General features: G+C 49.8%; 1 protein-coding gene across 3 annotated transcripts in view; it reads right to left on the bottom strand.

Annotated features, from left to right (window-relative positions):
• BTK (Bruton tyrosine kinase) overlaps window positions 1–15,477 on the bottom strand; it is a 29,148-nt gene that overhangs the window by 12,918 nt on the left and 753 nt on the right. For 2 of the 3 annotated variants that reach the window (XM_048862881.2, XM_075132399.1), the window contains exons 2-6: window positions 10,866–10,930; window positions 3,491–3,682; window positions 2,554–2,652; window positions 1,540–1,608; window positions 183–264 (exon numbers count right to left, since the gene is read on the bottom strand). In XM_048862881.2, the coding sequence (XP_048718838.1) occupies window positions 183–264; window positions 1,540–1,608; window positions 2,554–2,652; window positions 3,491–3,682; window positions 10,866–10,898 (475 nt within the window). In that variant the 5' untranslated portion in view covers window positions 10,899–10,930. The remainder of the gene's footprint in view (window positions 1–182; window positions 265–1,539; window positions 1,609–2,553; window positions 2,653–3,490; window positions 3,683–10,865; window positions 10,931–15,477) is intronic. The other variant, XM_048862882.2, reaches the window with a different exon arrangement.

The following is a 15,477-nucleotide window of genomic DNA, read 5'->3' as shown; positions in this document are numbered from 1 at the left end:
TAGAGCCCTGCTGCACGGCATCATTGCAATATGGTCCCGGCTCAAATGAAATGATGATGATTCTAGCCCAAAGCCGATGTCATTGCCCATCAGTAGCCACTAGGACTTGGGCGGAATACAGACACCTGCCTTGCCCCGTGCAAGATTTTTAAAAAGGTGTCATTGTAAAGCCAGAGACTCACCATTCTTCAGCTGGTGGATCCAGCGTTTGCGTAACTCCTCCGTCGGGGAGAAGACGTAGAGGGGCCCTTCATCATATACCACCTGTGGGACAGACAGACTTATGCTCTCCAGAGCAGCCAGGGAATCTCTTTAGGGAGAAGGTGGGGACTGGGGCCTTTAACCTTTTGCTGCAGAGCATAACCCCTTTAATTTTGTTCTGGCCCCTTGGCTGTGCTTATGAGACTGTGACCAGGAGGTTATAAATAAGCCCCCTCCCCCAAGACTTTCCACTTCCTCCTTTGACTTTCAATATTTCAGGGGCTGCTTTGTTCACCAAACAGGACTCAGACAAGCAAAGAATGTGCAGGGATCTTATAGGGCCCAGTTGCAGATTATGACTGGATCAGAGATGGGCTAAAGAGGGGAAATGCATACAGAATTCAGTCCACAAAGAGCAAAATGTCTTTTAAGTCTCCAGAACTAGAATCCAGAAAACTGTGTCCGTTTGTAGCTAACCAGCCAACCAAGATATTGGAGATGGGCCTGAATCAAATTCGCAGATCTGAACACCCTCAGATCCAAACTCTGCAGCAGACTCCAGGTTCTCTTGTGGATAGAACCAAAACCCTGGATCTGAAATTTGGGGGAAGTTTGGATCTGGATTCAAATGGTGCATCTTAGGCCCCGATAGTCACCCTGACTCAGACACCAATGTACCTACCACATTACAGCCAGCACAGTAAAACGGAGAGAAAGTTACTGTATAAGCAACACTATGTACTAGAAACTAAGGCTACGTCCACACTATGAGCTGGGGCGTACGAGCTTGTTGCGCTAGAGTGAGTATAAATAGCGTTGCCGCAGTAGCACACGTGGCAGCAGGCTGAGCTGTGCCAAGTACATACCCACTGGTTTCACATCAACATCTACTCTTTATTTGGTCCCCAACACCTCAGTGTCTGAGCACCTCCCAGTCCCTTAATGTATTTACCCTCACAACACCCCTGTGAGGTAGGGCAGTCCCATTATCCCCATTGTACAGATGGGAAGTTGAGGGACAGAGAGACTAAGGGCTTGTCTACACTTGACAGTTGATTCAGATTAAGGTTGGGTGCGAATGCAAAGCACAACAGCTATCCCAGATTAGCGCCCTGTGTGGGCACTCTGATTCTGGAGTACGAGCGCAGTGTTCCTGATTAGCTTACCCCACTTTCAAAGTGGATTAAGCTCAGCACCCTGCGTGTGATCCCAGTACAGCAAAGCATAGGAACACTGGCCCTACCCCCCACCCCATCCCTGCTACCTTCTCCTCATGCAAAGCAAGCCCAAGCTCATTGCAGCCAGCCCCAGTGGGAGCTGAGGGGAAGTGTGACTCACCTGGAAGGGGTATGGGAACCGCTCTATGATCGAGATCTGCTCCATCTCATTATAATCCTCCCCCTTCCTCTGCAAGAAACAGACAGAGAAGGTGGATTTATAGTCTGGAGAATTGGGTGCCTGCAGTACCCAAGTGCCAGCCCCTTAGCTTGGATGTGCACAGTGTCCTGTTGGCTCCACAGATCGGTGCTGTATAATGAATTTGCTGTGTGCTCTATGGCTCTGGATATCAGGGCTTTGTAATATGGGCAGCTCCCCGGTCTTTGGGGATTTGAGATCTTAATCTGCTACAGCCTTTCGCCACCCTCTAGCATGTCAGAGCACACAGAGCCGCATCCATTCTGCAGCCTGCCCATCGCCCAGGCATCAAGGGATCTCAGAATGAGGCCTCTGTGCCAGCATGGGAGCTAACAGAAGACAGACAAACCCAAAGCCTGCTCCCCTGCCTCTGCTACTCTAGGCATCAGGGCTGGGAGAGGCCCATGAGATTGGGAAAGCAGCCAGCAGTTACCCCCTACACCAGTACTTGCTTCTGGCGTATGCTCTACCTAACATGCCATCTGACATGACAGAGCAACAGGGCTAACAGCCATGCAGTGGGGGCCAGTGTACCCAGATGACTAGAGTACAACATCCAAATGCCCATCTGGAAATGGAGTGGGAACCTCCCCCATGCCCTGAGGAACTGAATCAGGGAACCCCCCATCAATGCCCGAGGGGACTGGAAAGGCCTTGCTCACTAATTCCCTAGGGGCCTGCAGCCAGAAGCTCCCACCTTAATTCCCCAGAGGAACTGCAGCCAGTTCCTGGGGGGCTGGCCTAGGACTCAACTCTGTTTCCAGCAAGAACTGGGGCAGGAATCTCCCCACAGGGGCTTGGCACACCCTGCAGGTATGGTGGGGAGAAGGGCTGCCGTCGGCCTGTCTTCCTGCCAGGGACAGCTGGGCTGGGAGGAAGCGCTGGGGATGGGAGGAGGGGTGCAATGTCAACAATGGGGACGTGTCCCTTTCTTACCGGCACCTGCCGCTCCAGGGGAGGATTATTCTCTGGAATCACCGTCTCCACACAGGTGATTTTCTCTATGTCCACAGACCCCTTCTTACTGCCTCGTCGCTGCAAAAGAGAACAAGGGAAAGGAATTGCGGGGGGAGGGAGACTAGACCCCCATGATCAGAATTCAGCACAGACACTGCCCCCAGACACCTACACGTAACTCCCACTGACTTCAGCATCCGAGGGCAGGATTTAGCCCAGAGCCTAATACTCCTCTCCAGCAGTTCCTGGAGCCATCTCAAGGTACCAGCAGGTTCCCCTGGAGATCCTGGGATGCTGGGCTCTGAGCTGTATTGGCAGTTTCCTGAGAAACTGCTCTAGGAATAAATGCCTGGCAGGGCACATGCTCTTTTACCCTGGTGAGCACGGAAGGCAGCTGTAAGCTCCTAGACTCTGTTGCAGCCCCATGGTACTAGAGAGGGATGTGAACTGCAAAGTTTGGGTGTGGATCAGCATCTGGGATCCAAGCTTTCCCAGAATTTAGGAGGAGGAGGAGAGGGGAGGGGGTTCCCATTTTACAGAGAGAAAGGGGCCAGCCAGTAAGCTTGGAGTCTGATTTGCACCCAAGCTGGCTGCAGGGTTAATCTCTAGGCACGAGCCTGGCCTGTTACCCCAGATTCTGTCTCTGCCTTAACAAGATGTATTGACAGAGTTGGACATTCACAGTGACTAGATCAAACCTCAGACCCATACACTTCCCTTCCCCCTCACCTCTATTCCTCCGAGCACCCTCCGCACTCCTGGCCCACTGCCACTGGGAGTCATTGCTTGACCCAGGGAAAGACTGTTTCTGTGTCCTCCAGCAGGGGATCAGACCCTGGTGGGGCTAAGCCTTCTGCAGAGCCTCCCTTGCCCCATTAGCGATGTCCCCTGCTTTTCTCTAGGCTCTGGGACTCACCCCACGCTCGAAGTCATACTCATAGTAGGAAAGCTTGCTTTCTGTCAGGAGGAAGAGACGCTTCTTGAAGTTGAGAGGAGAGGTTTTCTTCTTCTGCTGCGAGCGCTTCAGGAAGATGCTTTCCAGGATAGTGGAGGCCATGCCTTCCTCCTCCTCCTCTTCTTCCTCCGCACCACGCTCGCTGGGCTGCCGCTGCCAAAGCAAAGCAGAGACCAGCCAGTCAGTGAGCAGCCTACCAGATACTGCCAGATCATCATGCAGAGTTCTAGACCTTGCCCACAATCCAGTCCCGCAACTGTCATTGAAGTCAATGGGACATCGTGGATGCTGGTGCTCTGTTAGCTCACACTGTCACCTAGGGAAGGCAGAGCGAGATCCCAGACTGGCATTGTGCACCCACTTGGACTGGGATCTGAGCGAGCTGGAGATATTAATTGCTGGATACATGGTCACAAAGACGCAAAGGGAAGGGGGAGTAATTTACACACTTGATCTTTATCTTTCAGTTTCCTGTTTTACTGCTGATTTTTTTTTTTTTTTATTGCCGAGTCCCAATAATGACCAAGAAAGATATGATGGTATCTGAGCAGGTTTCAGCTCTGGTCAGATCCCTAATGCTGTTGCTGGGAACATCCTCAGGCTACCACAGGCTAACCTCCGACATGACGCTGGCTGGAAGAGGAGGGAAAGAAAGGAAAACCCTATCTGAAATCAGCCAGTGGAGACATAGCTGACTCTTATCAGTGATGTACAAGAAACCTCAAAAAGTGTGTGTGTGTGTGTGTGTGTTGGCAGGGGGGAATTCATTTGTCCTGTTTCTTTATGATTCAAATGTGGGTGATATTTCTGGGGAGTTACATGGCTGATTGCCATGTGATAATATCTTGGAGGTTTGCAGCTAGCATCTGGCTACTGAACAAAGAGGCCATAAAGCTACCCTAACTGAGTGGCTTCACCCCATCCTCCCCCACTATCCTTAGTATACGGGATGCCATAGGCATGTGCCTCGGGGAGTGGGCAAGGCTGGAGTGCTCTGGTGCTTCCAATTGACCTATCTTGGGATCTGTTACCAGCTGGGAGTTAGAACAGCCCCAAGGCTGCTGTAATTTACAACAAACCTGGTTCCTGACAGCCCTGGGGCCTGGAAGAATGCGGAAGTGATTGTCGGTTGGCCCTGGCCCCTTTATGAGGAAGAAGTTTGTGCAGTTGTGACTGGTCAGTCAAATGCCTCCCAACTGGGCTTAAAAGAGGGCAGCCTGGCTGTAGGAAAGGAGATAGGAAGAGCTGGAGTGAGCGGCCTGTGAAAGAGACAGGAAGCAGTAGGGGAGAACTGACAGAGGTAGAGAGGAGCAGTGGCAAGTGTTACTGGGAGAGAGCTACAGGAGACCTGGGAGACAGAACTATAGGTGAAGAGAGCTGGCCCAGAGAGCTGTGGAGGAGCACTGGCCCAGATTCTTCCTGCAGAGGCCCCTGGGCGGAGCTTGGTCAGGGCAAGCTGAGCCCAAATCGAGAGGTTTGATGCTGTAGGGCGGATCCCAGGAGAAGGGGAGAGAGGCAGAGAGGGCTGAGTGGAGCCCTGCAGGGAGCTCTCTTGCGGGAGAATAGACTTGGCTGTGATTGCACAGTCGTGGGACAGAATGACCTGGTGGTTGGCCTGGCGAGTGGGGCCCTGGAACAAGGGCAAAGGAACTGGGAACAGGCTGGACTCTCAGGTGGGTGACCTGGAAGTGATGGCCCTGGAAGGGGGAATGGGAAAACTGCTGTATTTGTACCTGCTGTGCTTTGGGGTTTGGGGACAATGGTTTTGTCAGGATTACTGTACAGGCACACGTTATGCCCAGAGGTGGGCCTTTGAATTGGACATTGAGAAAGACGATATTCCTAGCTATGGGCAAATGGAAGGGAAACTGAGGCAGGTGTACTGGCTGTGTGCAGGCCTATGAAGCCACTGTTAGTGCAGGCCCTTTTCTGACCACAGCTTAGCTGGATCTGAGGCTCAGAACTTTGGTTCAAAAAAGCATCCGAAGCACCTTACATTGCATCATCCACTCCATCCATCCACAACAGCAGCAGAGCAATTCTCTTTAGTGTCCTGGTAGAAATGGGCCCAAATCAAAGCTCTAGATTCAAACCCCTTGATGCATTTATAAGTACTAGAAATCCAAAATGGACCTGAACTTTGCAACGTGGATCCAGGGGCTCTCCCTGGCGATACAAGTTAATCGTGTGCTCATGGGTTTGCAAATCATGCTCTACGTGGTCATATTTTGGAAATAAAATTATATAACTACTAGGGCTGTCAAACGATTAAAAAAACTAATTGTGATTAATTGCACTGTTAAACAATAATAGAATACCATTTATTTAAATATGTTTGGATGTTTTCTACATTTTCAAATATATTGATTTCAGTTACAACACGGAATACCAAGTGTACAGTGCTCACTTTATATTTATTTTTGATTACAAGTACTTGCACTGTAAAAACACAAAAGAAATAGTATTTTTCAATTCACCTCATACAAGTACTGTCGTGCAATCTCTTTATCATGAAAGTTGAATTTACAAATGTAGAATTATGTTAAAAAAAAACTGCATTCAAAAATAAAACAATGTAAAACTTTAGCACCTACACGTCCACTCAGACCTACTTCTTGTTCAGCCAATCACTCAGACAAACAAGTTTGTTTACATTTGCAGGAGATAATGCTGCCCGCTTCTCGTTTACAATGTCACCTGAAAGTGAGAACAGGAGTTCCCCTGGCACTGTTGTAGCTGGCATCACAAGATATTTATGTGCCAGATACGCTAAAGATTCATATATCCCTTCATGCTTCAGCCACCATTCCAGGGGACATGCGTCCATGCTGATAACGGGTTCTGCTCGATAACAATCCAAAGCAGTGTGGACCGATGCGTGTTCATTTTCATTATCTGAGTCAGGTGCCAAAAGCAGAAGGTTGATTTTCCTTCTTGGTGGTTCAGGTTCTGTAGTTTCCTCATCGGAGTGTTGCTCTTTTAAGACTTTTGAAAGCATGCTCCACACCTCATCCCTCTCAGATTTTGGAAGGCACTTCAGATTCTTAAACCTTGGGTCGAGTCCTGTAGCTATCTTTCGAAATCTCACATTGGTACCTTCTTTGCGTTTTGTCAAATCTGCAGTGAAAGTGTTCTTAAAATGAACATGTGCTAGGTCATCATCTCTAGAGACTGCTATAACATGAAATAAATGGCAGAATGCGGGTAAAACAGCACAGAGGACATATAATTCTCCTCCAAGGAGTTCAGTCACAAATTTAATTAATGCATTTTTTTTTAACGAGTGTCATCAGCATGGAAGCATGTCCTCTGGAATGGTAGCCAAAGCATGAAGTGGCAAACAAATGTTTAGCATATCTGGCACGTAAATACCTTGTAATGCCAGCTTACAAAGTGCCATGCAAATGCCTGTTCTCACTTTCAGGTGACATTGTAAATAAGAAGAGGGCAGCATTATCTCCTGTAAATGTAAACACACTTGTTTGTTTTAGCGATTGGCTGAACAAGAAGTAGGACTGAGCGGACTTTGTTTTATTTTTGAGTGTAATTATGTAACAAAAAAAAAATCTACATTTGTAAGTTGCACTTTCACCACACCGAGATTGCACTACAGTACTTGTATGAGGTGAATTGAATAATGCTATTTTTCTGTTTATCTTTTACAGTGTAAATATTTGTAATCAAGAATAATATACACTTTGATTTCAATTACAACACAGAATACAATATATATGAAAATGTAGAAAAACATCCAAAATATTTAATAAATTTCAATTGGTATTCTATTGTTTAACAGTGCAGTTAAAACTGTGATCAATCACGATTAATTTTTTTAATCATGATTAATTTTTTGAGTTAATTGTGTCAGTTAACTGTGATTAATCCACAACCCTAATAACTACATACTTACCACATATGGAATAGTTTGCAGCCTAGAAGCTATAACATTTGCGTGACTTTTGCCCTAGTATGGAAGGCCCCCAAAATGACCCCAAAAGCTGGCTAAGTCTAGCTGACAGCCTGGACAGTCACATATGGAAATCTCAGTTAGTTACTCTAAAATGCTGCTTGGCTATGCACATTTCAACATGCCCAAGACTTAAACTTAGTTTAACATCATTAGCACTGGATGCCTGTGAGCCACATATGATGTCCGTTTCACTTGATGTGAAAATCACTTCTGTTTTCCCTCTTGCAAATGCTCCACACTAACGATAGCATGAGGATGCTCTAAATAGTCCTTTTTAAAAAAAGGATACAGCTTTATTTTGTCTAATGCCTTTCCTGCGGTACAAACTTTATCCCAGAGCACTTTGCAGGGCTCAGTAATTACAGAGATACATAATAATGAAAGGAGAGATGCTAATGGCAAGGGAGAAAAGCCCTGATCCAAAAATAGACTAAAATTGTTTTAAGCCACTGTTACAAGCAGCCCTCTTATAGGTGGGGCCATGGCCTATTAATTTGGAGGGAGAAGAGTCAGAAGTGATTTGCTGGAGAAACAGGCAATAATGAAGGTTCAGAGCAGGCCAGTGGAGAACTCCCTTTCCCTTCTCCCTCCTATAAGGGCAAGGAAGGCAACACATTCCATACAGATACAAATGCAGACTTTTTTGCACACGGGAAGCATTAACCTGTGAAACTCACTGCTGCAGGGTATTATAAAACTAATTCAGTAAGATTCTAAAACACAATTTATGATGCACAGGAGTAACATTTGCAGTTCCACTAGCTGTTCTGAAGTTACATGCTTACCAGTCCTCATGCTTTAAGGCTTAGTCCTGCTGCCACTGAAGTCAATGACAAAAAGCCCATCAAAGTCAATGGTACACAGCAGAGTCTAGTCCTTGGTGTAAAGGCTGGTCAAAAGTTGTCCAGAAGGAATTTTTCTTCCCACATACAGCATTGCATAACTGAGCACATAGATACATTCAAATGGAGGGGGGAGGGTTGCCTTTATCTGAAACATCACGCAGAGGATACTGCCAGAGACAGGATCCGGTACCTCTACAGTTTGGCTGGTCTGTTGAGGCAGTTTCTACGTTCCAATTATCAAAGAGTAGAGCTGGTTGTGCATTAGCAGCAAGACTAGCTGTTATAAAAAACCATCCTCCTTCCCCTTCTCCTGGCTCAAGAATCATTCACAACTCGATCTTGATTCCATTGTTTGGAAGCAGCCACAAAATGCTCAGGCTGCAAGTTGTTATTAATTAACGTCACAGCGTTGTGCGGCAGAAGAGACCCCCCCAGATCACCCGGCTGACCTCCTGTATTACCCAGGCCACCAGCACCCACGCACTACATCCCACAACCAAAATTAGACCAAAAGTGTTGCAGCCCATGGGAGAGTAAACTATGACATGTTCCAGGCAGAGAACAGGAGGGATTGAAGTACACCAGTGCCTGAGCCCTGGTGAAGTGATGAAGTGAGATATGCCCAGATAATCCTAGCAAGTGACCTGCACCCACATGCTGCACGGGAAGGTGAAAACCCTCAAGGGCACTGCCAATCTTACCTGGGGAGAAATTCTTTCTCGCCCCCCACATATGGTGACCAGTTAGACCAGGGGTGGGCAAACTACATCCCGCAAGCTCCCGCTGGGGAGCGGCCTAGGCCCCGCTCCAGCTGGGGCGTTGGGTTGGGGGCCTCAGGCCGGGGTGCATGGTCGGGGCCACATCATATGGCTCCCGGAGGCCACAGCATGGCCCCAATCCAGCTCCTACGCATTCCAATGGCCCCCTCTGGTGCTCCAATGGGAGCTGCAGGAGCAATGCCTGCGGACGGGACAGTGTGAAGACACCTAGCTGCGCCTCCACATAGGAGCCGGAGAAGGTACATGCCACTGCTTCCAGGAGCTGCTTGAGGTAAGCGCTGCTCAGAGCCTGCACCCCTGAGCCTCTCCCCATGCCCCAACTCCCTGCCCAAGCCCTGATCCCACTCCTACTCTCCAAACCCCTCAATTCCAGCCCAGAGCACCCTTCTGCACCCCAAACCTCTCATCCCCAGCCTCACCCCAGAGTCCACACCCCTAGTGGGAACCTGCACCCCTTCTCACACCCCTGCCCCAACCCTGATCCCCCTCCCACCCTCTGAACCCCTTGGTCCCAGCCCAGAGCACCATCCTACACCCCAAACTTCTCATCCCCAACTCCACCCCAGAGCTCACACCCCCAACCAGAGCCCTCACCCCCTCCCGCACCCCAACGCAAATTTTGTGACCATTTATGGCCCACCATACAATTTCTATTCCCCGATGTGGTCCTTGGGCCAAAAAGTTTGCCCACCCCTGAGTTAGACCTATAGCTCGTGAGCAAGAACCAGCCAGCCAAGCAGTTGTTAGTTATGTTTTGCTGTTTTCGTAAGCATGCTGTGATGTCTGGTACTTCAGATAAACTGGCATGGTCCCCACCTTGAAGATTCTGTCTGTCTGATATTTGTATGGCCCCTATCACCGGCGTATCCGAATTTTACAGTTTCAGATGAGAGGCAAACCAACTGAGCTGAAGAGCACAGAGAGGGCTTGCGGTAATTCACTGTGTTCTGCTGAGCAGTGGCCGACACACAGCTTCACTGAACAATTATTTTTCTGTACAGTTTTGTTTAAAAATATCTCTGAAAAATGGGTGAAAATCTGTACGACTCCATTGACCTCACACCTTGCGGGCATCATGGCACAAGAGAGTCTTAAGGAGGGATCTGAATGCGGAGGCGGGCGTGGGGGAACAGGGGAGTGGGCTAGGGAAACTAGCTGGAGGAGGGTATTCCCTACGGCAATGGAGGAAGGATGGCCTAATGGAAAGGGCACTGGAGTAAGACTTAGGTTCAATTCCTGGCTCTGGTCTACTGGGTGATCTTGGGCAAGTTGTTCCTGCCCCGTGCCTCAGCTTTCGCATGTGTAAACTGAGGACAATGATACCATCTTTGTAAAGTGCTTTAAGATCTACTGGTGAAAAACACTATAGAAGAGGTAGGTATTATATTATTACTGTTAGCAAGCTGTTTGCCTTGGCTGTATGGTCTTCATGGCGTGGGACCGGTTACCTGACTCCCACAGCATTATTTCTGCTCCCTGGGTAGGTGACTGAATAACAAACAGGGATTGCTGAATGACAGAGTTAATTCTGGTTATAATGACTTTTCATAGGAATAACCATTAGTACTCCAATGCCCAGAAGGCTTGGGATTTTCGGCCATGTCCTCAGATCCCCGGACCCTCACAAATCATGAGCGATCTGACCCGAGGAGTCACGCTGAGCTGGATCTGCCACGTCTGCCGCAAACAGAGTTGTCAAACTAGTTACCCCAGTCTACTGACAAGAGTGAAAAAGGCTTTACCTTGGGACGTAGAACCCGAGCAATGGCTAGCATCCACGTCCCGGCAGGACAGCTCCTCAGTGTGTCTTCCAGGGAGAGCCCAGTGACAAAGGAAAGGAAGATAAATACCAAAGGTGGACCAGGTTCCTTGCACTCTATTCCTATGGCCCCACGGACAGTCCAGCCGCCTTCATCCTCGCTGAGATAACATCCAGCTTCTCCATCAACTAGGCATTGCTCCTCAGCCCAGGGCGTGTTTTCTAACCTATGTCTGGGCAGCACCCAGCTAGCACAACAGGAGCCCAACCTTGACTGGAACCTCTGGGCAGTACCTCAGTGCAAATAATACATAATCGTAATATTAAACCCAGGTCACTACCCCAGGGGCTCTGCTTCCAGCCCACATTCCCATCTCCGCTTCTAAAGGGTCCAGCCACTGCCCCTGGCTGTTCTGGGTGACTCCCCAGCGCCATTTGCCACGTACCTCGCAGTAAGCTGTCCATTTCTATCGAAGTGAAAGCACAAGAGTGGGAGTGAGAGGATGGCTTCCCCTCTGCCTGGCTAATGTTACTTCCTGTAGATATGACACTTTGGTCAATTGTATTCTTACAAATGTGGGACAGCTGCATTTGCACATACAAAGTGTCAAACCCCAGAGCTCAGTGAGGCTGCGTGGTGTGGCTCAGATATGGTGTGGCACCAGGTTGCGGGGGAGGAGGAGAGAAGAGGAGCCTCCAAGGGTCGTCTGGGCAGTGGTAGCTCATGGGATCTCTAAGGTAGGGCCCAAAGAGACGAGGCTGGTCTTTTCTCCCTTCAGATAAGGGGGATGGAAGTGGCTCTGTGTGATTCTCTGATGGACCCAACTGTGTGTGTGCTTGGCCTGTCACATGTGCTATCCACCAGGTGCTTCATGCTTCTTGTGTCTGAATTTAGCACACCGCTATGCAATGCATTCTGGGCTGTCTGGAGGCACACCACAGGGAGGCGCTGGAAATCCAAACCCAAGAAACAGCAGGGAGGGCACCCTGAGCTCATGGTTCTCATGCCTCCTGGCTCCACTCCTCTCAAGCAGTGGAGCCCTACAGATAGATCTGTGCATGTACATTGCACCCTGGGTCCCTGGCCGCCACGAACCAATGAGATCTGTGCTTAATCTGTCATTGTTTGGAGGAGAGAAGGGGGGGTCCCCAAGTCCTGAGGCTTCCTGGGGAATTCCCCTGGAGCCCTACAGCAGAGAGAGAGCGAGATGAGCCCCTCCTTCCCCCAAACTTCTGCAATCCGTGTCCATCTTTCTGTCCTCTCACTCCACTTCCTTGCATCTGTTCATCCTACAGCAGGAAAATCTCCTCCCCCCAGCTCTGTGGTGAAAAAGAATGGGAACCTGACCCCCCAGCTGTATTCTCTCTGGCGGGGACCCTCTGCTGTTACAGTCTCTGATGTAAAGAACAACCCCGGGTGTAAAAGTGTGTCCCAATGAGGCCACTATAGCTGGCCATCAGTGTAGCCTTGGGGAAGAGGAGAGGTTGAATGATAGCTGGAGCCTGGGACAGAGGAGCACTGTACAGTAGTCAACACAGCAACTAAAGGGTTACTTCTTTTGAGATATATGCAAAAGTAGGAATGTGGGGTCCATGGCAATGGCTGGGTTCCTCTTGCCTAGCAGGGCCAGGGGAAAAAAAGCAAACGATGGTAGACCAGGATGCTGTTCTTAACTGTAGCTGAAATCAGGTGTGGAATTTGGCCCAGTATATTGCTTCAACTAATGTTCTAGTCTGCATCTGCGTACAATTAGTGTAGAGATAGAGCTAAGCAGAAGAGCCGTTTCAAAGAGGCTGATCACAGGAAAATGTGGCAGCTGCTCAAATGCTGAGCCTGCTTTTTGGATTCCGGGTTCCTGGCAATCTAAGTTTGTTTCTAAGTTTAATAGACACTAAGCTTTTGTTCAGGAATCCCAAAGGGATCCTGCAGCACACAGCTGTGCCAGTGTCCTGCTTTGTGATTTCATCGACTGCCCCTCCTCCCCGATCATCTCGTCCCTGTGCTGAAAGTAAGACACACGTGGCCGAGCTGAGCTACAGCCCTCAGCCCCCCTTAGAGGAACCTGCCCAGCTCACTCATCTGTGCCACTGTGGGGATTTGCATAGCCCAGCCATCAAGGCAGTCAAACATGCTGCTTTAACTGGAGCCAGGTTTGCTCTCAATGAGTGCTGACTCTCTGGAAGATACTGGAGATGCCCCCAGGGGCAGGGGCAAGGGCAAGGGCCAAGTTCTCAAATGGATCCACTCAGGGATTCCTGCTCTGCTGGGGCTTGGCTCCTGGCACAAACACAAGGTCTGAGCACAGAACAAAGGCAGAGTGGAGCTGGGCTCCCTGGAGTGTAGCAGGAAATGGGAGGTTTGGAGAGCAGGGCTGGCTGGGTTTACACTGGGGATTGGGGCTGGAGCAGGCAGAGTAGAGAGAAGCCCTGATTCTAGTTGCTCCATTCCTATGCTCAGTGCTGGAATGGGGAAGGGGAAGGACCATGCCATATTCTGGGGTCATTTGGGGCCCTCTCTGGCCCCTGGTGTAATTTAGAGCAACCTCGGCGGTCCTGGGCGGCGAGGGGCTACATATAGCTACTCTGCCAGTTTAACCTCAGATGGGTAATTCCCATTGCCAGCCCCACTTCTGACTCCAACACATGGTGCCATGTCACTAGTTTGCTGAGTGAGTCCATGCGATGACCAGCAATGGAGCAGGGAAAGGAAGCGGCAAGAGATGGTCTGAAGGAACTCCCCAGTGTGAATGTCCAGGATGGGGTGGGGGTTCTTTAGCAAGGGATGGATTCAGAGATAAAACAATGATGACAGCGGAGTTCAGAACTCTGAGAAGTCCGGGGTTAACACAGGCCATTTCAGGAGGCAGCTGTGCCTGGATCTCCTCACTGGAATCAGTCACTCCCCGGTGGGGTTCAGTTTTATGTCTCTAGCCTACCTAGCGCTCAGTCCTGAGATCAACTGTCTGTGTCTCTGGCTGTACAGTTTGATTTCACTTGGTGGGGAGCACCCACTTCAGGCTCGCAGCTGAACAAGCAGTTTTTACAAGAAATGATCTTTGCACTTCAGAGCCTTAACTGAATGAAATAAAATACAGTGACCAAAAAACTAAGGGGAAGGTGAACACAGTATCATCTTTGCCCTGTCAACCCCCAGTGACGCCCAGCCCTGAGGTACCGCCGCACCCAGCGACTCGCCCAGCCCTGAGGTACAAATGCCTCCCCTCTGCTAGATCACAGCACTTTAGCACACTCCTTTAGCAAGGAAGCGGGATTTCATCATGTCTAGGCAGCAGATCACCTGGGACCCCACTCATCAAACCACAATAGTGTTCAAATTATGCTGAGATTCAGCTGCACGTCTTGTAACTTAGAAAGAAACCCCTTATTGAGAGCTGGAGCCCCTGCCCACTCGCTAGCAGAAACAGGTGCCATTTTGGCATGATGGACAGAAGCAGCCACCCTTTCCTGTCCATCATTCAGCTCGGTCGGCTCCCTCCCTCCCCTTGCTGGAGGAGCTCAGGTGGACCTGGCCAGCCAGAGAAGGAGAAAGCCATTAGCCATACTAAACTGGACACTGGGTGCCAGGCTTCCTCCTTCCCTGCAGTGTGCTACAGCCCGTTGGCTGGTAAGTCAGCAGGGCAGGCCTGCGCAGACGAGACGGATGAAGGGAGGGCAAGGTGGGAGGTGCAAGGCTGATAACTGGGGAAGGAGAGGTAGGAGGCTTGGGGAGAGAGACAACCAGAAACAGGGGGTGATGGAGACAAGAAACAAGGGGCACCCTTCCCATATGGACTCTCCCCTGCTGCGTCCCCGCTCTGCATCTCTCCCTTCCCCACTCACCCTGCCCGGCAGATGCTCTGGACTCGGCAGTGTCTCTGCTGCCCTGCAGGTGGTGCTGTATGAAGCTGAGATGCTCCAGCTCAGTTCTGTTGTGTACATTGGGCGGGTAGTGAGGGCAGCCACATCTAGGCATGCTTTGCCCACCTTGACTTTCTAGCCATGGATCTCAAAGCCCTTTACCCATAAATGACAACACCTGCAAGGTGGGTGCATGCCATTATCACTATTGTGCCACGTGGGACACTGAGTCGTGGCAAAAGGAAGTGACTGGCCTGAGGTTACACAGTAATTCAGTGGTAGACCTGGGAGTGGAACCAGGAGTCCCGACTTCCACCATCTTGTTCTGTCTCCTTGGCCCCTGACCCCTTTGTGTACACCAGTGACCATGTTATCAGCCTGGGAGGACATCAGGGCCCTGTCACCCGCTGTGTGAACCTCATGGGGACTCTAAGCCTGGGTGAGCCCCCGGACCAATCCTGACCCCATGTGAATTGCTGCTATTGATACCTGGGGAACTCATTGCCACAAGGCATTCCTGAGGCACAGCGCCGAGTAGGATCCCAATAAGTATGAGACATTTAGGTGAATAATAATATTTGCAGTTCCACAAGCTAAAATGGACATGTATAAAGGTCATGCACCCTCCTGCTTCAGGACTAGCTGCCTAGGAAGAAACTTCCCTTTTGGGCATGGTCCTGCCCGATTGGCCATTGCAGCATCCTCGGAAGGAGCTGGCACTGTCCACTGTGAGAGGC

This window comes from Caretta caretta, chromosome 9 (genome assembly GCF_965140235.1).
Source record: "Caretta caretta isolate rCarCar2 chromosome 9, rCarCar1.hap1, whole genome shotgun sequence".
Taxonomy (NCBI): Eukaryota; Metazoa; Chordata; order Testudines; family Cheloniidae; genus Caretta; species Caretta caretta.
The sequence above is the reverse complement of the archived record's forward strand: the minus strand, read 5'-3'. Positions and strand labels throughout refer to the sequence as shown.